The following is a 23,492-nucleotide window of genomic DNA, read 5'->3' on the forward strand; positions in this document are numbered from 1 at the left end:
GTGCTTGCAGACTCTGACACAACGATGTGGAGTAAAGACCACAAACTGGGGGCTAGGAGGTGAAGTGAGGTATGTTGGCACTCTGCTGGCTGTAATACCACTACAAGCTTTGAACTGGCCAGTACAAGAGTGCTGTGCAGATTACCATTTTAAAGGACTAAAGAGACACCCTTTCGAGGACTCTGTAGTGCTTACATTTTATTCTTACTCTTTACTTCTTTATAAAAACTTTTATAAAACAGGAATTGTTTTCTAGCAATCCTGTTACAAGGGTAGGTAATTCAGTAAAAAAAAAAAAAAAAATTTAAAAGCACAACGTGAGAACTAGAGAGCTGTGTCTTTCCCTCCTGATGGCACAAAGAATACAGGCTGATCTATAAGAGGTCATCAGTCAAAACTGCAGATGGAGCGCCGCTGAGAGACTGAGGAATGGCAACGTCAGTAAATATTTAAGCTGACACCATGAGGACCGCGGAGAAGTAGGTGTGTTCAGCAGGATAAGAGAGTACTGCAGAAATGACAGCACAGAACTAGGGTGGAGGAGGCAGGGGCAGATCATCTGAGTCAAATCACTAGCCTGAACTTGTAATCCAATCATTTACACTCATTAAGATGCTGGTAATTAATATTTCTTCCAGTCACAGAGCTGACACTTTAATTCATCAAGTTGATTTCACTCTCTAGGATGTCACACTCATGTTAACGGAAACATCATCATTGTAAGTGCTTAACTACTCGAAAAGGACCAGTGTAACTTCAACAAAGGTGCTTGGGGCAAAAAGTGGTGTGGCTAAAGCGGAGCTCGTCTCACTGGTTTCAGGCACAACTTCCTGTTTCCTCAGGCGGCCTGGCCCATGACGAGCTTTGCCACTTACATCACATGATTAGCCCAGTCTGAGCCATTTCCGTACACTGCACATGTAACGGAGCGTCCTGTCCGAATGAGGCCCGAGGCTTGTTCAGCCTTCTGGGAGCCCACAGGGCACGCAGCCATAGACCGTTGGGTTTCCAAGGGCACATCCAGCACTGCAAGATCCCAAAATGGTTTTCATCTACATATGCTTTTAGAGTAATGGGTGGTGAAACTACTGACCCTTTCATCAGGGCAGGACATTTGAAATGTGTATTATTGTGGCCTTGGCACAAAGGCCTGTAATATTTTGTTTGTGGGCAGGTGTGTCTGTCTCTCTTTTCAAAGGTGAAGCTGGGAAGACTAAGTGTCATCCAACTGTTACCAGCCAGCAGAAATGGAAGATGGGGGTCCAACCCTAGACTGAACTGTAACAGTATACAAACAGCATTCAGTAATGCCTGGTAAAGTTCTGCAGGTGACAGTGGCTAAAGACCTGGACTTATGTTCTGCACGCTGAAGTCCCAGGAGGAACATAAGTGTTGTACCATTAGGTAAGGTACTTACACAAGCTGCTAAAGTAAAATCAAGTCTGCTATAAATATAAAAAGTCAGTCAACAAGCAAAAAGCAACTGTCAGAAAAGCCGTTTTGTCTCTTATAAAAAAAGAGAACAAATAATTGTGCGCTGAGGCAAAGCCCAATACTTCATCCAGTCACGGCAGGACTTGGCATCAACGAACACCCAACACAGCATGAGGCTAAAACATCACTCAGTCCCAGTTACACCTTATATGTATTAACTATATAAACATTTGAGTTTTGCCCCACAAGCACATCTTAGTCTCCAGGGTACACACACAGGCAGGGGGTGGGTTTGATCCCCAGTTGCATCTGGGAGTTCCGCTCTGCCACGGCTCCTTGCTCTTTCACGCCATCGCTTTCATCTCTGACATTTAGCCAGATCCCCCCTTGTGCCCATCAAAAGCAAAACTTGGAACACAGGCAGCGGAAATCGATGCCCTGAGAGCGGGGCGTGCCTCAGCCACCCAGCTGTGATCGAACTCATCACCATATAGAGGAAACCCCAGACACCAAAGAGGCGCCAAAAAAAACTTAAGCTGTTCTCTGGTCAGTTTAAATAAGTATGATGAATAGCAGTTCAAACAAAGCAGAGTTCAGCATTTTGAGCTGCAGAATGAGGGAAGAAATCAAATCTCCTTTAAGGTGCTTTTGGGTGTACTGTCATGGGCACCACATATTTTCCTTATAGGTTCCTCCAGATTTTTCTTTTCAGTTTTCTGACATTCTATAAATGCTTTTAAGGATCCAAAAATGGTAATGACACCAAGTACAAAAACACTGGTCAATGGCCTAAAAGACCAGCAACTGAAAAATGAATATAGAAATAAACTAAATATATATGAATTTTTAGGGTGTGCTGCATATGCAGCTGCTTCAGGCCCTTGCTTGAAAGCATGTTCTAGATATGTATTTTAAGTGAGTTCTTCACCATCCATCTAAACAGCTGGGATACAACAGAAGACAACTGTCAGCACCTCTTAGGCATTGTCTATGAACAAGTGTATGGAAAAAAAAAAAAACTGCAGAAGGCTTAGATTAATTGGAGATTGAAGTATTAAAAAAAAAAAAAAAAAAATTTAAAAAGCATCATTCAAGATGCTTCACAAGACAGCAGTTTCCTAAGAAATTCTGCCCCCATTTCCAACTGATTTTACTAAAGAAGACCCAGCAGCAATACACCTCTGATTTGAGGACAGAGGAGAGCAGAGAGAGGTTCAACTTCAGGTTTCTTTTACTAACAATCCCCTTGGGAAAATAAACCATACTGCAGACTGACACTCCTGTTCTTTATTCACTATTGTTGTAAGACGGTGTGTAAAAGCAGATCAAGACCTACTGCCAAACGTGCTGAATGGTTCACCACACTACTGAGACAGCATAAAGGTGTTAGATGAGCCCAATCAGTGAGAGAAATGAAGTGGACTGACACATTGCATGCGACTGTACACGGCAATGCTCCAACCAGTTGCTTTAGAAATGACCCTTGTGGATGGTAGTTACGGAGCACAGCACATGTGCCAGGCTTAGTACCTGGATGGGAATGCACCCGCACTCAGTCATACCCTCATCAGAACAGGGAGGTTTTTACAAGGCCAAAGGGCAGCAGAACCAAATAACTAAGTGGAGAAAGCGAAGCCTTCTGATGGGTGCCTCTGAAAAGAGTTTGCTCATAAGAACAGTAGAGAGTCCTACAGACAAGGCAGAACTAACAGAACCCTGGGCACCGAATCAGCTGCACATTGGAAAAACAGCTCCTATCAAGCTGCAGGCTTCCATCTTGATCTTCCAGTGATGAAAAAACCTGTGAGGGCTGCACACGACCCCAGACGCACTCACCTCGATGCTGAAGTACCCTCGATCCACATAGTCCCCCAAGAAGAGATAGCGTGTGTTGTTTGGCGAGCCACCAACTTCAAAGAGCTTCATCAGGTCAAAGAACTGGCCGTGGACATCGCCACACACTGCGGAGAGACAAAGAGGTTGGTATTTCTAACATACAGCAGAAAACAGGAAATACAGGCAAGACGACGACAGAGAGTTTACGAGGTCATTTGCCAGTTTGGCCAGTAGTGTTTGAACCATTTTTCTTAATTATGCAGTCAAGACTATTAATTTTCAAATACTGAAGTTCATGAAAAAACTACACTCATTTACATTTATTCATTTAGCTGATACTTTTCTCCAAGGCAACTTACAACGTTAAGCTACCTACTATTATCCCATTTATACAGATGGGTAATCTTAACTTGATGCTGGCGATGGATCGGCCATACCCTGCGAAAGCCAGCTTCAAACACTACAAGAGCAGCCCTCACGTGAAACCCCCAAGGCAAGAAGACGCGAGGCCAGCCAAAAAACACATGGCAACGCCACCTGGATGCAGAAGCCAAGAGGATGGGCCACACCTGGGGAAAACTGGCCCAGGACAGAGATGCCTGGAGAGCCCTTGTTGACGGCCTATGCCCCAAGAGGGGTAGTAAGCGTAAGTAAGTAATCTTAACTTAGGGTAAGGAACTTGAACAAGGGTACAACAGCACTAGGTGGGATTCGATCCTGTGGCCTTCAGATCTTTCATCAACTATGCTATGACTTGCCCCATTTTACAGCAATATTTCAGAAGACATCCTTTTAAGCTGTCCAGGAAATGACCTATTAATTAGATTTAGTGAAAGGAAACGGGTGTGAATGAAAAATCAGCTCTGACTAAACCCTTTAGGAATTGAGGGCAACACTTTTTGAATGGACTACTGAAATGTATGTGGTCCCACTATGAAGGCCAGAATTGTTTTGCTGCATCCTGGTCTTGGTTTAAGATACCACAGCACTCAATAGCAGAGGTCGACTACATATCTCTGCTCCTTCATGTATGCAGCAGTGCAACAGCATGGCCTGTACAGAAATGTCACTCTGAAGCAGAGACACCATGGAAGGAGAACAGGAGCTTCTAGCCTGGCAGCAAGCAGAGTGTGCAGATGCCAGCCTGCTTCGCTCTCTCCTCTGGGCAACCTTGACAACCTGCAATAGCTTGCTTCAGTGAGCTGCAGGGAATGGGGTAGGGAGGTGGGAGGGGGGGTCGAGACTGAAATGCACACTGCTGTTGCAAGCTTCCAGCCTCCACAGTAAAGAAAAAGTAAATAAGGCAGCTTATCCATATTCGCCAGATTGAGGAATAGAGGGCCAGCTTACTACTGTTCTGCGAGAGCAGCAATGGCAACAGCAGCTGTCTGCGATGGTGCGCAGGAATAGCGACTGTCAGAGAGATGTAAATAACGGTACCCAGAGGGGCCCCAGTGCCACAGGCACTGAGTAAACAGTGAGCTGGGCCGGCCAGGCACCTCTGAGGGAGGGGTGTGGAGGAGCCATGCTGTTTGGCTCAACTGCACCCTGCTCAGCTGTGCCGCATCACTGCTGTGCCACACGCCTCATGGTAATGGTAACTAAATTCCCTGTATTTCCGTGTATTTAACATAGGGAAAATGATTGCAAGAAACAAGAACACAAAAAGTGAATACAAGAGAAAAATGTGATGGTGCATCTTTAAGAAACAGAAAAACCACTGACACTGCAGCAGAAATATACAACTGATTCTGGAAGTTCTTATATAAGCTAGAAGTATACTGTCAACAGATGAAGAAAATCTTTAGTCCGCATTTTTTCCATTGCATGTTGCTCAACATGTTCCGAACAATAAAACTTTCTCAACCTTGAGGCATTTCAAAAAGCACTCTATAAAACTATTTTTTAAAAGGAACTATTCAGTCAAAATGAAATCATAACGCACACTTTCCGACCTTGGACCGGCATAACATTTGTTTCGTAACATCAAGTTTATAAAATGAGCATGAGCCTTCAACTGGCAATAGTCCAGAGCTTGTGAATACCTGCATCAGGACTTGGACAGCTTTAATGGCATCTGACATAACATGTCTATTGAATGCTTGTGTACATTCATCTGCATTTGCTTACCTTTTGTCCTTATTACTTCTGTAAGCATTTCTATACGCTGTGGGCTGAAGCAAGATCCAAGGCACTCTGAACCAGTCCTCGCTTACTGTGCTTTCATTCTGCTCTGCCCAGCTGCATTCACTCAAGGACAAATTCAGTGTGGAACCAAGGTATTCATGTCCCTGCTTTCAGATGCTAATAGCCTCAAATCAATACTGTCAATATATGTAATACGTTTCATTAATGCTTGACTTAAAACCACACAGAACAGTCAATCGTTTTACAGTTATGCTGTGCTCACACCCTACGATGGCACTACTGTCAGAGTTCAAGGGGATCATATATTTACTCATTACACAGCTATAATAATTTCATTTAGCCATTTCCGCGGGCTGCCTTTAACACCAAATGTTTTCTCCACTGAATTAAGATTATTAAGCATTTTACACACAGCAGCCAACCAGAAACACCCATCCAACACTCATCGCAGGCCACAGTGATGTAGTTGGCAGCAAGCTTTGCATGCAGGGCCACTGAGCCAGTCAACCACCTGATGTCACCACCATCATTGGGCGCGTGGGATTCATTCTGTGTGCTATGAGGTGTCCGCACAGTAGCTGAAGGCTTTTCCTTTGGAAACACAAAAACACACACAAAAGCCTGTAATACCTGTGATGGGTGCCTCCACTTCCAGCATGCACTTCTCCTGGCGAAGGATGTTGGCACCATCCCTGATGATGCGCAGTGCCACGTCTTCCTCCAGCCGGCCCTCCTTCACAAGGTGGCACTTGAGCAAATCCACCTTGGGTTTGCCATCCTCAAAGAGCTCCTTCATGGAGAGGCGCTGGTGTGGGGGGAATGGCACCGCTGTAGAGAGAAGCTTGGTGGGTCAGCACACTCATGTCCAGCAGGCAACTTTCATAAACCTAAACACTGTGGTGGAAATTAGACTCCATTCAACACTTACATTAACAAAAAGAACCAGACAACATTATGTACCAAAGTAGCACAATACTCCGCTTCAGTGACTGGGTGTAAAAACAAATCATACAAACAAGGAATCGTTTACCAAAAAAAAAATTCTTGCAGTGCATGTGACTTAACAGGAAGCTGACTTCATTTCACCCTCAGGACAAATCACAAAAAGAAAAGAGAAGAAAAAAAAAACATTTTACAGCACGTAGCGTAGTGGTTAAAACCACCAGTTGTGGACTACATGGTTGCATGTCTGAATTCCATCTCCTGTTGTAATTCCCTCTAAAGCGGGCCAGTAAAAACAACTCACTTGCTCACTTTCATTAACTTGTCCGGGTCAGGGTCTCAGAAGTCCACAGTCTACTTCGGAATTGCTGGACACAAGGCTGGAGGGGATCCCTGTCCATCACAGAGTAGCCATTCTCACACACATTCGCACATTATGGACAATTTAGAGTGTATAGTTTACTTGAACCGCAAGTTTTTGGACTGTGGGAGGAAAGCTGAGCACCCAGAGGAAACCCACAGAGACATGGGGAAAACTCCAAACAGACCGAGCTGGATTCAAATCTACACCTGAAGACCCAGGCATCTTGAGGCAGGAGTGCTCCCGCTGTGCCACTGTACCACCCTTTCATGGAAAATAAATACCCAACAATGCTAGAACTCTGAATACATGAAATGTTGCATACATTATGCAATATTCATTTCCATGCACTTCCAGTTAAATATTTCAAATGGTCAGGATTCCCAACATCCATCAACAAAATTCATATCTGAGACCAGCCACAAATGATTCATTCCAGGATGACAGAAACTGCATTTTAGTTACAATCGGGAAACTGAAGAAAAGCATCACCTTGGTTGTAAAAATGCAGCTTAGTCACCATATGCAGTTTTGTTCTATGCTTCACTGATCAGAACAACCTCAAATCTATGAGCTAAAAAAAACCAAAAGGCCCTTCAACTGAGGAAAAACATATAGCGAACACAATGAATGACAGTTCAGATTCTCTGGATATTTAGGTTCACCTTGAGCAAATTACAAGTTTGTCATTTCAGAAAGTACACATTTCTGCAGCTGAGCGTCCAAGTGCTAATTCAGAAAGCACAGAAACGCTTCTTGCAATCAGATTTCCAGAAGCACCGCTTCCATGCTTTTATATCTCATCATGTTCCTCCTTCAGCCAACCAGGTACCCTTGTAAATACGAAGAAGCTGGTCATGACCCCTTTCCTCTGTTAGTGAGAAAACCCAAAAAGTTAGCATTCACAGGCAGCTGGCAGCACAAGTTATGTGAGAATCGAATCGGGACGTGAGAGCGGCAGGTAAAAGCCCCAGGAGCAGCCGTGCTGCTGTGCTCCGATGAAAGTGCAAGTGTGTAACCAAAGTGCACTTTGCTTAAATGCATCTGCTAAAGAACTTGACATCATAACCAAATTATCAGATTTCTTAGTTCATTCCTGACTGTTTCAGGGTTATTCATATCTGACTCAATCATTTAAAGGTCACAAACAGGGCCTGTTGGGCAAGATTGACTCTGTAGAGGATGGGGATGATGCAAGGCGATGATCGGAGACAGAAGGAGCAGACTGTTTCCCCGAGGTGTACATCCCCTCAGTCAAGCTGCAGCTGCCGAAGGCCATAGCACAGCAGTGGTAAGGTCGGGCTAGGTCAGGTAGGCCCAGGACCCCTCTGGGGTCCTCAGTGCCCCCAGCCCCACAGCATCCATTAGCCTCTGCGGGCCTGCAGAGCTCAGCCTGGGCTGATTCTCAATGCAGCGTACACACACACACACACACACACACACACACACACACATTCCATCTCATGTTTATATAAAGAACTTCAAAATTAAATAATGAATGAGCGGCTTTGTATGGGGGGTCTTGGGGGGGACATGTGCCTTAAGTCAGGCAGCACACTCCCATAGCGCTTCCTTGTCCAGCCAACAGAGTGGAGAACAGGAGAAGGTTAGTCCAGAGATGCCGGCTAGAATAACAGCAATGGAGGGAATTAATCAGCCGTGCACGATCCAGGAGAACAGCTGGGCAAGAACTGGGGCCCCAGCCAGCCATGCCCGAGAGGGCCTGGGGGAGACTGCTGCCCCCTCAGTCCCTGCCATCTAGTCTCACTCGATCAGATCCATCCTAGCGCCTGAGTCAGAGCTTGGATAAAAAACAGCAGAACTGTGGCTCAGAGTGGACAACAGCAGTGTAACACAGCTCTCCCCAAGAGGCGCTTGACTACGTGAGCTGGCGTGCCTCTATGGCGGGACGCAATTCAGGCCCAACACCAACCCGCAGGGCAAGCCCAGGGGGAGCAATAGAGAGGTCCAAGAGGCCAGTGTATGCCCACACCCTACAGGAGCAGAGAGGAGAGCTTCTCAAGGGTTACACAGACATGATGCTCTGCAAATGCAGCTTCTCACCTGCATCACCACAAGCTTCTTAAGTCTGCTTCAGCACAGAACCTCAAGTAAAAACCAGAGGATGTTTCATCAGAAAGTTAAATATTAAAATGACTATGGGGAATACAAGTCTCTCCTGCCTGTCATGTTCAAACAAGAGCGGCTATCTCTTAACTCGATTTAAGAAACATCTGTCCCAGGACAAAACCAGCCTTTCAGTTGCAAAGAAACTGAGTCCTTTAGTTCTTCTGTTACTGTGGCATTAAAGGCTGACACTAGAGACTTGAATACACATGCCTGTGTGGGCAAAAACTGTGGTCAAACCCAGATCCTGCAAGGAGGCCTTGCAGCAGCTGGCTAGAGATGGAAAAACTCAACTCTGCCTCTTTTTATATAGATCATAATGTGCACAAGGAAGGGAGGCCAAAAATTTGCTTTCCCTAGTCTTTGAAATAAAAGATCCATCAGAATATAGAGAGGCATTAAATGACATCTGCATTCCAAGTGGTTTTCTACTGAAAACTTCAGGCATGTCTCTGATCTACAGCAGTAAGGATCACAGATGTCACACTCTCAGCAAAGGTGTAAACCTTTCAAAAAAATGTTACTGGTGGTGCTTCATCAACATGACGTTTATCACCACCACTCCCAGAGTCTGCTTTGTCACTTTCCAGACACCTCGATTTTCAGTCTGGTTGACATTCCCAACCAGACAAAACTCGAGGTTTCTGGAAAGTGAATAATATGAACTATAACTTAATGCAATTTTGGAAAATAAGTGTAGATCATTTTTCCATTAAATCAAGCAGATAAACATATTACTGGAAACTGGACCACTGTTAGTCAGGCATTCAGCAAATTTCAACAGGCCTTAAAGCACAGCAAACATGAAAAGGAAAACTTCATTATGCAAGCAGTTATTCTGTAGTAACCTATAAAGATTTGTCATACTTCAGAATAGAGCAGCAGGTTATCAAAATTTTAATTCCAAATTATTCAAATTATGCAGCAAGAAGACTGCAGTAGCATGACAGCACTAAGAGCTAAGCCCAACACCACACCTTCCGCACTGGCAGTGAGGTTGTGCTTTTTGGGCCAAGTGGCTGTGCTTCAAACAAAAGCAAGACCTGACCGCTCGCTGAGATGTTCAAACGCACATTTGGCATCAGTGTTAGGCTTTTGATTCAGAGAACTTGCAGGCACTACTTTCAATCCCTTTATGAATTTCAAGAACAGTGATCATCCACCACAACAGACTATCACATCAGACTCATATTCGTACCCGAGTTGTTTCGGCACAAAACAGACAGACTCTTTAAACCCTGTGATGCTGCAGAAGCCAGACAGGGTAGGACTGCAGATCAGGATGAACATCCACAAGACCACAAACAGAACCTGTGTGCTTGGGTCAGTGTAGTGGAACAGACACTGGTGTTAGTTACAGTCTTCAGAAACTTTGTGCGCTCCAGCCACCTTGGCACCCTGGGTAACACTTGTACGGGACACACTGGACAAAAGAGCGAAAGCAAAGCTATCCATAAATGTCCAATCTCCGGAAGTGGCTCCAGAAGAGCTGGGAAGACATGCTGGCTCATTTCCAGCTCAAAATTCTTCAGTGAATACCTGTTGGGGGGGGTGGTTGTGAGTACAGTCACACTTTTGATTGGTACAATATATCACAAAATACTGTAGGTGTGCATGTCTAAGTGAAAGAATCGATGAAAGCGTACAGCAAGAATCAGACTGCAAACCACCCTGTTGCCCTGACTTATTATAGGTTGTGGCTCTTGAGGATCCTTCTGTGACCCAACTCATCATCTTGGTTATAGGCAGCGAGCAGCAGGCCATCAGCTGAGCTTGTGCAATGGAACCTGGGACCCTCCAACTGGTTCTTAAGGGCGAATATGTAGGTTAATGGCACATGCTCATCGGGGCAGGCAGCACACTCTGAGGTCCCACATGAGATATAGAGAAAGAGGTGCGCTCCTATGGGCGTTATAGGGAAGGACGCCAAGAAAGGGGGGCATAAGAGTTGTGTGAGTGCTAAGAGGCGATTAAGCAAAGCTTTTATTAGCCTGGGATTCAAGGTTCACAAGCTTTATTTTAAAGCCCAGGCGAACCAGCGATGTGTCAACTGAGGTCTGAAGACCAGATAGTGACGTGGCAGCAGGACCAGCGGCTTTTAAAAGGGGAGGGAGATCACTGGGGTATTTCTCCACTAAAACTGAAATCCCCACAGAGAGGTGCTGCCCTGCCCAGACGGAGACCTATCCCAGTACAACAAACTAGGATTCCCTTCTCAGCTGGATCAAGAACACCAGGGTTGACAGCAGAGACTCCTCCAGAAAACCTTGCAACAATCTAGCACCAAGCCCACTGGGGTGCAGTCAAGCACATTGGGCAGAAATGTGGAACACCAGTTTCAGTGCAAGGAAAGCATCAAGCTCCATGAAGCTCCGCAGTGATGTCATGTAATATATCCCATTATATTTAAAAAAGTAATAGAAGTAAAACTGCGGTTTAAACGGCGCAAATGCTGCACAAAGAAATGAGCCCGACAGTGTCTGCAGCGTCATAGGGGGCTGGTGACATCACGTCCCATGTAAACAACATCTAGTATCTCAAAAAGTATGAGAGATGGAACCGCGGTTCGAATGGCAAACCAGCACAAATGTAGCACTGACGAAAAACGTACTTTATTTATGCTATTTGTAGGGGTGCCAGCTTCATGGTTCTGGGTGATGTCACATGAAATACTATTCTTTAGATTTAAAAAGCAGAAGAAATGGAACAGCGGTTCAAATGGAACAAATGTAGCACAAACAAATGAGCCCGAATTCGAGTGTCTGCAGCATTGTAGGGAGGCTGGAGTGACATCGCGTCATGTAAACAACCTTTAATATCTCCAGAATCAAAGGAGATACAACCGCAGTTTAAACAGCACAAATCAGCACAAACGAAGCACAAACAAAAGAACCCAAATTCGAGTGTCTCCAGTATTGTAAGGGGACTGAGTGATATCACTGCCTGGAAAAAATAAATGTTAATATCTCAAAAACAACAATGGCATAAATTCAAATTTTTATGGCAAAAAAACTGCACAAATGTAGCACTAACGAATCACGAGGTTGTCTTTATTTGTGCTGTTTGTAGGGAGGCCAGCCACATAGAGCTAAAGCATCACTTTCCAACACCTGGAACTTTTATAATTATTTCATGGGAAATCCAACAGTTTTGGGTAGAATTCAGAGTCAATAGAAAGTAAACAACCTAGTGGAACTGAATGGTACAGATCAAACGCAGACAGTCCACGAATGAATCAGTTTACCAGCAGTAAGGGGGGCTCTCCACAAGAGATTGGGAGAAGTCAGAGTAGGGCAGGGTGATGATACCTCAAAACTCAAACTGAGAATGATCCACTAAGCATTCATGCATACAAACTGATCAAATGGCAACAAAACCAACTTTACCAACTAGAATGGCTATACGTCAGCTGCCCCTCAAAAAACTTTCATTTCAGTCATACTAATTACACTACTTTCAACCCTACGATAGCATTATTTGTATATAGGGCTCTTTCATAACGATATCTAGGACAACCGGTATGGATGGAGACAAGTGAAGACACAATTACATTTTTTGTGTGCCATGTTCAGAGGGTAATTAGCATGTGGAGTGGAGTGCGCACTCACCAGGTCAACCACCCGGCGGTAGTTCCATACATCTGAAATAATTGAAACATTTCCCTGATGAACTTGCTTAGAGGAAATCGTTACGCTTAAAAGCCTCTTTAAAATGCACGAACTGAAGTTAAAGTGGGAAAAAATGATGACAATGACATTTCACGAGAAAGGGTAAGGGTGCAAGACGCCTCCGCTCCAACGTCTAACGGGGAAGCAGGAAAGTGCAGACTCGCTCTATATTTAGAGGGCATGGTGGCACGACTTGCGTGCTCCAGATGTACTGTTTACAGCTTCTCTCACACCCTCTCCGCCAGCACCAAACAGTCAATCCCACACCTGAAGGTCGGCCTGATAGCATGTTGCAGAAGTTAAGGAAAAGGTCGACAACCAGGGCAGTGAGCCCATTGGTTCGGGGGCACGTCTTGCAGCTCACACACATCGGGGAATGACGAGGGAGGGACACCACCTCTACGCTCGTATCACATGCTGCTTGAAGACCCCATCGTCAGCTTCACACGAAAGAAAAGGTCTGTTGTAGTCACATGGTGATCTGCTCAAACTGAACCAGGGAGGGTAGGTTCAGCATGCCCACAATGCATCAACCCAGAAACGGGCTCTCTTGCATCCACAATCCAGACACTTAAGCAGCTACCGAGACACTCCTGAGTGACCAAAATTACACCATGAGTCACACTAAGCACTTAACAGATTTAACTTTGATCATCTGTGTTAGTATTGACCACAGTTCACTTCAGGTATTTAAATCCCTCCACAGCAAAATACTGCATGACTTTTTCCATATTATATGAAAATGTCTCATACCGCATCTCCTAGGTGACCGAAGCCACCATACCTTGGAAAGGGCGCTGACAGTCAAACTGATGAGCTTTGAATTGACTCTGCTTTAACTGTCAGATGCAGTGAGCCCTGCCACAACACAAAAACAATATCAGGTAAGAGGAAGCAAATGTCACAAAATCCAAAGGCATATCCAACACAGCGAACAAACGCCATGACTGTGGCTTTTAAGTCTGGCCTCTGGGGCCAAAAGGAGGCAGACTGGTTGTAATGGAGCTGTACAGGTTGAACGTAACCAAGCAGAACCCAACAGCCCCAACATCCCATGTAGCACTTTAATGCCGAAATGGGGTTCGATGTTGGACTAAAAAGAAGATCCTTTAAAGGAGCAGACAGCCCTGGTGGGGTTGAGTCATTAAGCTGTAGACACCAAACTACGCTGTTGTCTGATCAAATTATCAGGAGTAAAGGTGTTTTACTGAGCCTGCAGCAGGCAAGACTTGCTCAGAGATGCAGAAAAACATAACTTTTAGGAACATATGTAACATTCACATATCAAAGCATCAGCTCTTCAGTTGTACTCTGACACTAACCAATAGCTAACCAAAAACTAACCACTGGAATTACACTAAAGCAACAGAGAAAATTAGATATTTGTTGAATGCGGGGAAAAAAGTCCCATTATGCAAAAATTCAAATCACCAAATTTTGCCAACTGAGAAAATTAAGAATACTGCCATTCAGCACCAGTTGATCTTCATATTAGCTGATTTTCATATACAGAATCACAGTAGAAGTCACAGGATCTGTGCTATTTGAGTGGGGACTCCACCTGCTTAGTGAACACACTCCATGCTTTCCTTGTCCACTTAGACACTATCCTTCAGCGGATAAGATATAATACAACATACAAAAAACAGATTAAAACTCTCATACAATAAATATATCCAGTATTGTACCTCCAATGAACCATTATTGTGACACAATAATAATGTTGCACATAATTCATGTTCCATATAGCCAAACTCTGGAGGATTCAATGCTTCAAATGAGTAAATCATTGAAATAACAGGTCGCTTCATTTTAAGAGAGAATTAATTAGCACAACTGTGTTTACAAAAGGAGGTCACATCATTCTTGGCGATCATATCTGCTTTAGGAAGAACATTGAACTGGTTCAGTCTCTCTCTGAACTGGTTCAATTTATCTCGAATTTATATGAATGTGGACCGGATGTTTCACAACTTTTTATTTAGGCTCTTAAAAATAGGCTGACAGCACACACCCTGACATACTTAATCCTTGTGGGGAATATTGAAAAGTTTCTAAAATCCAGTCAAACTGCTGGACACCAAGTTATACTCTTTCTGTTCTTCTATATGTGGGCCACATGTGTCTGTGAAACCAAGTCTTGTCAGCCTGGCTTGTACAATGTCTCAAGCACCTACTTTTAATGCAGTCAGCACTCACAGGAGAAATGTGATCAAATGTCCAGCAAAATACAGATGGTAGCCTTCCCTTAAGGTCTACGTTTTCATGGAGTTGGGGTGAGAGCAGAAGTAGAATCTCCAGTCTTCCTCTAAAGCTCCCATAACGGTAACAGTCTCACCCCGTTTCTCTTTTCCTGCTTAGGACATGGACAGAGGATCAAAATCAAGTTTCTGAAAATAAGGCATCGCAAGAGCTCATCATAATACATACAGTGATTTGTAATAACTTCTGTTTAATTAGGGGTAAAAAGTATGCAATACCAATAACCGCCAATCTATGAGTTTAGTGCTAAATCCTTATGCTTTGTTATATTCTTTGAGATGCACATCAATTTAGAGAAAAACATCTGCTAAATGAATAAACGTAAATGTAAGACAACAGGAACATAGCTCTACTACTCCCAAAACAAAGTCAACTGAATTCTGCACTGCCTAATAAGCAGAGCCACACAAGCATGATATCTAAGAAGTGCATTAAGCAAGCAGTAGGAAAGGAGATGATTAATAATAAACTGGGAACTGGAGAAACTAACACACAGTGACAGCCTGCCAATCATTCACAGACATAAAAAATTAAAGTCAGTCAAGGTTGATAACCATCTTCAGAATGACAGATCCATCATCTGATTACATTCAGAGTCAGCCTGACAAAACCACTGGCACCCAATACCTCTAAATCAGTGGCCCCCAAAACAACATCCAGGGTATTTGGGCATTTGTTCCAAGCCTAAACCAGGAACCAAGTGCAATTAAGCAAATTACTTTGTTACACAGCAATAAAAATTCCAAGTGCTTCAAATCCTGCATAAAGGCCACAGCATCATTGTTATGTACATGAAGGGCTTTAGCTGTGACTCAAACCTTTCCCAGCTTATCTAGGAAACCTAACAGTACTGCTAAAAGCAAAAAAAGAACAAATATGCCTGGTTTCAGGGAGGCAGAACCTGAGGAAAAGCCAGGAAACACTGCTGATCGCCAAGGGAGAAGAGGGAAAAAAAAATCCACTTCTCTAGAGCACCATACCTAAGTTATTTGGTTGTTTGTGGCCTCAAGGGGCACTGGTTCAGCCCGCTAGGAGGCGAAGAACAATACAAACATTTACCACGGCAGATGCACCCCCTCAGTCACCAAGCGAGCTCATCAGCACCAAAGTGTAAACACACACCCTCACACCCAGTGCTCAGCAGCAATAGCAGGCCTGGGGAGGTGGGAGATGTAACGGTGGAAGCTCACTGTAATTTTACAACCATCCTGCAGACAACAGAAACACCACCACCTGGGGTGGAGCAAACTAGCACAAGGTTGAAACGGCTTTAAAATGAACCAAAATGCCACAAATGAACCCTGTCCTCCAATCCTGTGTTGCTTTAAAAAGAACAGCTCAGATGATATGGGGGGAAAAAAATAAACACTTCTCAGAAAGATAAATTTAACAACAAACCAAACTGCAAGCTATATAACCTTGCTTCGGCACCTCACTTTATTTGCAACTGAGAAACCCATTAGAAATATTTTGCTTTTTAAAATTCAATATATTAAGCATTTTTCAAGAGGGCAAAACAAAAATAAGTGTCAGTAAGCTCTAAGCAATGGGCACATTACTTTGCTGCTGGTCATTTCTACAAAGGTAGTCCAAAATAACTGAGGCAACATCCTTCTTGGGGATCAAAACATTGATTTATCTCACATTTTCACTGGGTTATAATAAGAAATTTTACTTCACTGATTTCATTTTAGATATAGCTGAGACTTTTCCCCAAAGGGACTTATAAAGCTAAATTTGTAGACACGCTACAATTACAATGCATTGCTCATTTATTCACCTGGAAAATTTTTACTGCAAGAGTTCAGAGTAAATACTTTGACCAAGGGGGGTACAGCAGAAGGTTTGTTTTAAACTCGGGTCTTTTGACTGCAAGGTGATGCTCTAGCACTACACCGGGATATTCTCTAAAACGGGTGGCTGTGACTGACTGTGGCAATTTTAAAAATTCAGAATATTCATTCATCTCTTGTCCTATATGCTGAGATTCTGGGTTACGGCCGGATATGGTTTTGGGGTTACAAAAAAAAAAAATTAATTCATTAATAATAGTAACAAAAATAAAGACAAGTCAAGTAGCAACAGTTGTGGATCCAATGTCAGTGTCTAAAATGTTCAATTAACTACGCCACTCTGCTGTAAGGAGACTGAAATCTGCAAACTGGAATTCACTACTTACATAATTTAATGCAAATCTATTTAAAACTATATTTAGGGCAGGTTATTTAACCTCGTCGTGAGGGACTGTAGACAGAAAGCTGTCATGCTGACAGCGTGTGGAGAGGCTCTGTCGAGTGCAGTCACATTACCGCAGTCCCACAAGGACCCAGAGGGGAAGGACCCACTTGCTCTGGTTTTGAACTACGCTTTTCTAAACTGCAATGGTTTGAACTTAACTTTACTTGCATCCACCAAGCAACCCTACTTCCATCTGGCGAGTCCTCCACCACTGTTTGCAACATTTAAAACAAGGAACAGCCTGCCTCTAAATTAACTGTTTCTTGAGGACAATCCACATATGCTGTGGAGCACCTCAGAAGTTTGCTACTGGTAACGAGCCATTTAAAATCTTCAGAAAAAGCAAGCCTCGAAAAGTGGTATGAGGTGTGGAGTTCCATGTGTCTAGCCATGTCCTACAGTAGCTGTGAGTCACGAGTATCACATTGTCAGGGAGCCTTCAAGAGCCTGTGAACTTTGCAATTTGGTTATAGCTACACACACACCTCACTCACACACCTACTAACTTAACCCACTGCCTTGCCCATAATACACTGCCCAAAAAAAAAGACTTCATCAGGACTAGTTCCCATTTCCCTATCTTCCTCTAGAGCCCAACATTGTCCCTTGTGGTGTAAACACCCGACCTCGCAACCCAATTTGTTCACAGAAGCCAAGTGATCTCTCAAGAGTGCGAAAGTGATCCCAGCTCATGGGGGCGTAGGTGCCAGGGAAGCTGACGGGTACCGATAACGCCACGTCAGTAAGTCCCTGTCGGAGCCCGAACGTGGGAGCCCTGCAGCAGCGTTGCCATAGCGAGCACAACACAAGGGAAATAAAAAGGTGTGTGCAATTCAAAGTGCAGAGGAGAGGATGGCAAGAACCACCGACCAACCCTTTCACAGACAAGGTGCTCTAGCTGAGCGCAGGGTTCGACCCCCCAGGAGACCACATAGTGAAAAATGTCCAAAAAAAAAAAAACTTTAGCATTTCTAAACCCTCCCCTCAGGCTCATTTCATTATCTCCGAAACCTTATTCAACATGCATCCATGACAGATGAGCTTAAAGTGACACAGGGGCTGAGGCTGGAAACCAGTGACACTCATCTTACACTTAATCCTTTAGCTGATGCTTTTCTCCAAAGTGACTTGCAATGCTAAGTTACCTACAATGACATACATTTATACAGCCAGGTATTTTTTCTTTTTTCTCAATGCAGTGATCCGGGGTAAGTACCTGGCTCAAGGTAACTCCCGCAGCAAGTAGGATTAAACTGGACACCTTCAGATCCAAAGGTAGCAGTTCTAACTACTCAGCTACCTGTTGTGGAGGACATGCAGTTTGAGTGATTTTACTCCTGTACAGGGAGTTGCAGCCACTCACAACACGCAGACACTGAGCAAGGTCGTAGTCCTGTTAGCCACCGCCATTGTGTCTGCCTCCCTCATCCCCGAAACCAGAGTGTGGCCTCCCACAGCGCACCGTAGACACACCTGCAGCTCAGGTCGAGACTCAAATCCCTTAGCAGCGTTCCAACCGCTGCAACTGCACAGCCAGCACTTCAGCTGAATCCTTCTGGAAGTGACCTGGGGAGATCACCAGTGTAAGGATTCTCCTTACAGTTACTCCACTTTTACTTACTCAGACGCTTAATTATTCATCGACATGCAAGTGAATTTCCCAGCGGTCAGACAGGCCTGGGTGAGTCGGTCTGGAAGGGAGACTCTTCAACCCACAGCGCAACCACGACAGACTGAGTTGGGTAACAAGTTTAGGACTGAAAGCACTCTACACACTCCCAGTCAGAGAGGTCACTTCTATGTAGGACGCAGTACCACTGACCCAATAACCACACCTACATCAAGTTTAGAAAATGTTCATGTTAAACGCCATGTCTTCAAGTTTCTTCTCAGTCACGGCATCTCCACAATCCTTCAGCAAATCGGCACAAGCTGCTGGGTCACGCAAAAGAAGCGGTAACATTTCTGTACAATTCATATGAGAAAACTCATTCGATATAGTGTGGGACAGATCCAGCTAGCCAGCTTCACCAGTGACAGAAGCGCAGTGCTCGAAAAGATCTCATCAGAGGATGAGAACAGCAGCCCTGTGATGATTTACTGCTGCTTTCCCACCTCACCAGCTGCAGAGATGGACAAGCTTATTTCCGCAGACGGTGTTCCTCTCCTGAGGCTCAGACAGAGATGCCCAAGCTTCAGGGTAAAGTGACGGCTCTCCACTGCTAAGGGTGACCCCAGCGCACACACACCCTTCAGCCACATCCAAACACTGGTTCTCAGCATAGGTGCTCACATGTGTCTTTCTGCTGTACCATAGGAGCCCCGGGCGTTGGGTCCAAGAGGGAGAGAAAAAAAAAAAAACATGTTTACAAAACATCTACCCTATTCATCCTCCTTAACTGTTACTGAGCATCCACTTAAAGTAGTAAAACGATAAAACCTTTATCAAAAGTTTCAGTAAAACTTTAGATATGAGGATAATTCACGAGGGGAGGGGGGGGAAGATATCGATAAAATTAGGACAAGATAAAATTGTTCAAGTCCATCTCCTAAGAACACAGGATGCTGTTTTGTTTCACAAACAGTAAATTAACAAGATCAATAAGAGATTGATGAAAACAAACCCACATTATTGACCACATCAGCGTTTAGCGGTTAATGCAATGATATCTAAGGTCTCATTTGATATTAGCTGGCAAACAGATCCTTTCATCTCATGCTTCTTACAGATTCAGTCACTTCCTCTACCTTCATTACACACACTATGGATCTTTCAAAAGCATTCTATAGACTGCTAGCCAGTTAGGTTCCACAATTACTATTAGAAGAAGAAAAAAAAAAAACACATAAACACAGACCTAAAACAGACATGGAAGCAGTGAGTGACGTAACGGTTTTGCGCTACCGTCTTGCACTCAAAGGACCCAGGTTCAAATCCCACCTCCTTTTGTAGTAGCCTTGGCTAAAGTACTTGCCTTGAAATGCTTCAGTAAAAACTATCCAGCTGTATTAATGGGCAAAATGACTAAGTAAATGAACACTGCAAGCCACTTGGCAAGAAAGTGTAAACTAAATAAATACATGTAAATGTAAACACAGGAATGCGAAAGTGTGACTGTCGAAAGCAAAACAAAAGGATGTTCCTCTTGCTTTGAAAATCGGTGCCTTGTTTTAGGTACCGGTAAACAGTGCTAAACAATGAATGGGGCTCAAACATGAAATTGAAACAGCACATATATTTTGAGCATCAACCTGTTCTGGCACTGCCAGCTGTGTATTCTCAGAGTCAAACCAATACTCAAAGCAGGTGGCGTAGGATTTTGGGCCGTTGCCCGGCTTTCCTTAACTGTCTGTCTACGGGTCACTTCTTTACCACGCAGACCTAAATTAAATGACAGCTTCCAGCGTGGTGTAGAAAAGCGGAGGAGGCTCTTCCTTCAGTGACAGCTCAGTCCTACAAGCAGCACTGCAGGCTGAAATGCGGTTACATCGATAATCTCGGTGACCTTGTGAGGCTTTCTAAAACTGCAAACCAACTCTCATCGAGTGCCAGAAGTTGATGAGCATGTGAACCATGGGCAGACAGCGTGGGAGCTGTGGTCTACTCAAGGAACCCAGCAACCAGGCTGCGTAGTGATGGCACTTTGCCCCAGTAACCCTAAAGACACAAAAAGGCCGTCAGGATTCGTTAAGAAAACAGCGTGAGCACAGGGACCGCCTGCAACGAGGAGGAAGGGCGACAACATCGGACCCTGAACCGTGCCGGCACCGAGCGCGCAGGCTTTAAAACGGGCTCAAACCCGGATGCGTCAAAAATAAACTGCGGTTTCAGGCCGCAAATGAGATCCTAAGTCCAGTTTGACTGTGCAGCCGAACACCCGCAGACAGACAGAGACAGACAGACAGTCCACCGCGTTTGATCCATTGGAGACAATTAAACATTGACTCCGTCACGGCTGAAGAGCCAGAGAGAGCGCAGCACCGCTGAACGGTCAGACACAAACACAGCGAGACAAAGTCAAACATGGACAGTCCGAGTGAGCCAGACAGAGTGACACGAAGAGAAGACACTCAGCGTCAAACACTGGACAGAAAGTCTGAGTGGAAAACTGTCAAACGGAGTCATAGTGAAGCACTGTCCAACAGTAAATCTCACAAGCACACAGACAGATGAGGTCAAAGTGACTGTCTCAGTGAAACACTGAAAAAGAGAAACACTGTAACAGTATCAAACATTGACATTCATTTAGCAGATGCTTTTCTCCGAAGCGACTCCCAATGAACTTTATCTAGTGTTATCAGCCCACACACAATTCACCATGGTGATTTACACTGCTAGATATACTACTTACATTGGGTTACTCATCCATACATCAGTAGAACACACTCTCTCTGTCACACTGTGGAGGAACCTGAACAGCACATCATTGGAGTGTGGGAAGAAACCAGAGCACCCAAAGACTTACACTACTAGATACACTAGTTACACTGGGTCACTCATCCATACATCAGTGGAACACACTCTCTCTGTCACTCACACTTTGTCTTTGGGAGCATGTCTTTGAACTGTGGGAGGAAACCGGAGCACCCAGAAGAAACCCACAGAGACACAGGGAGAACATGCAACTTCTTCACACTGACAGACTGAACAGGGAACGAACCCACGTCCACTTGCACCACCCACCCAGGTGAGACAGCACTCGTCGTGGCACAATGTGTCGCCAGAACCCACTGCAGAGAGACAGTCTGAGGGAAAACTGCCAAACACACACAGTCACAGTGTCACACCAAAACACACACACAGCTGAACGGTAAATCACACACACACAGCAGGCAGGCAGGCAGAGGCAATGCCGCGAAACGCGGTCGCCGTGAAAACACACACAGCGTGAGCGATGCCGTCGCGTCGGGGGGAAGACGAGGAAAAGTGGAGAGCAGCGTGTCTGTTGAGTCAGACTGTGAACTCAAGTGTGCGAAGAGAGATTCCACATGATTATTTCCACATTGACTGAACGTGACACGCAGCGCGTTGGACTCTGTGGTCCCCGTCGACACACACGCGGGTCCTGGCTGTGAGTGTGACAGGAGCAGGGGAGCCCCGCTCGGAGTCGGACCCCGCGCGCGCTCTCTTACCTTTCACCAGACGCTCCGTGGTCGACTGCCTGCTCTGCTCCGCCGCCGGCTTCCGCGACATCTCCCTCCTCCGCCTCGCCCACCTCTCTCAGTCTCTCGCGAGCGAATAATCCCTCCGCGGGGAGAACGCACTCCTTCGCGCTCGCCGTCCCGCGCCGCCCGGGCACCCGGGAGCCGCCAGCTGTCCGCCCCGAGTCCGTGCACGAGAGAGCCCCGGGGCGGGAGAGGGGGCGCGCGGGAAGGGGAGGGTGGGGGGAGAGAGAGCGCGAGCGGTCGGGCAGGGGGGGGGAGTGGGGGGTTCGCTGTGCCTCCGGAGCGAGCGGCGCGTTCTGTGCACGGAGAGCCCGCTCGGTGGCCGCGCTCGTCGGCCGCCGCGCGCCCCCAACTGCTGCCAATTCCCCTCACTAACAGGATTAGCTAGCTAGCTAGCTAGCCACCGAGCCGACCAAGTACAAATGAACAACCCCGTCGGCAGCGCCAAAAATCAGTTTCCCCCCACTTTTCCGCAGCCCCACTGCTTTAAGATATCTTAAACGTGGCGATGTTGACGTGCCCTCTTGTTTCCGAGCCCATGAAACTGCTTTCGGGGCGCTTCGCCTCAATTTTCTTGCCTCCCCCTTCGCACGCGAGCTGCAGTTATCAGGGTCCCCCCTCCCCTCCACTTTCGTGCGCTCGGATTAAACTCTCTAATCCGCTAGATCCGAGCGGATTTCCTACAATATGGCGACGCTAATTTGCCGCGCGTGGAGGCTCATGGGAAACGTAGTCCAAATACAGCCCGGACTCGACATCATTAGCGCGTATAGAAACCCGTACGCCATACCAACATTTGTTGTTTTTCTTTTCTTAGTGCAAGCGATCGAACGCAAAGTGCCAAGAAAAAAAGAAGCAACAAATATAAGTCCACATGCCGATGAGTCTCTGCACGCGTGGTGTCCCCGCCCACCAGTGTACCAAATAGTAAGGATTTAAAGTTTCTCTGAAGGGACTCTGGGGGGCAATTCTGTGGAAACAAATTCCTTCAACTGAACATCTGAGGGATATAATAGTAAACAGTTTACTTTGTTTTCACGCTGCTCAGGTTAGACACCAACAGTACCGCACCCCGACCAGAGCCTTTCAAGGGGCAGTTTTAGGAGACGATGGGAGGAAGGCCGCTGTCACATCAGTGTCTGGACATGACTTCATTAAATACAGGAAGGCAATTTTTTCTGAACAAAAATGTTTATAAAAACACAGATGTGCACCCTTTACACCGAAAAGGTTTATGTTGTTTCCCCATAAAAGACACAAACATACATTTGTTTCATAAAGCAATATCTATTTGAAATTCTTACTGACTT

The 23,492-nt window shown here is 45.2% G+C and overlaps 1 protein-coding gene across 2 annotated transcripts in view; it reads right to left on the minus strand.

Moving 5' to 3' along the window:
• The window catches only part of LOC108929537 (serine/threonine-protein phosphatase 2B catalytic subunit gamma isoform-like), a 37,738-nt gene extending 14,888 nt beyond the window's left edge, over positions 1 to 22,850 (minus strand). For both annotated transcript variants that reach the window (XM_018744145.2, XM_018744144.2), the window contains exons 1-3: positions 22,150 to 22,850; positions 6,049 to 6,246; positions 3,271 to 3,395 (exon numbers count right to left, since the gene is read on the minus strand). In XM_018744145.2, the coding sequence (XP_018599661.1) occupies positions 3,271 to 3,395; positions 6,049 to 6,246; positions 22,150 to 22,210 (384 nt within the window). In that variant the 5' untranslated portion in view covers positions 22,211 to 22,850. The remainder of the gene's footprint in view (positions 1 to 3,270; positions 3,396 to 6,048; positions 6,247 to 22,149) is intronic.
• Positions 22,851 to 23,492: the final 642 nt, after the last annotated feature.

The sequence above is a fragment of the Scleropages formosus genome, chromosome 12 (genome assembly GCF_900964775.1).
Source record: "Scleropages formosus chromosome 12, fSclFor1.1, whole genome shotgun sequence".
NCBI classification, from domain to species: domain Eukaryota; kingdom Metazoa; phylum Chordata; class Actinopteri; order Osteoglossiformes; family Osteoglossidae; genus Scleropages; species Scleropages formosus.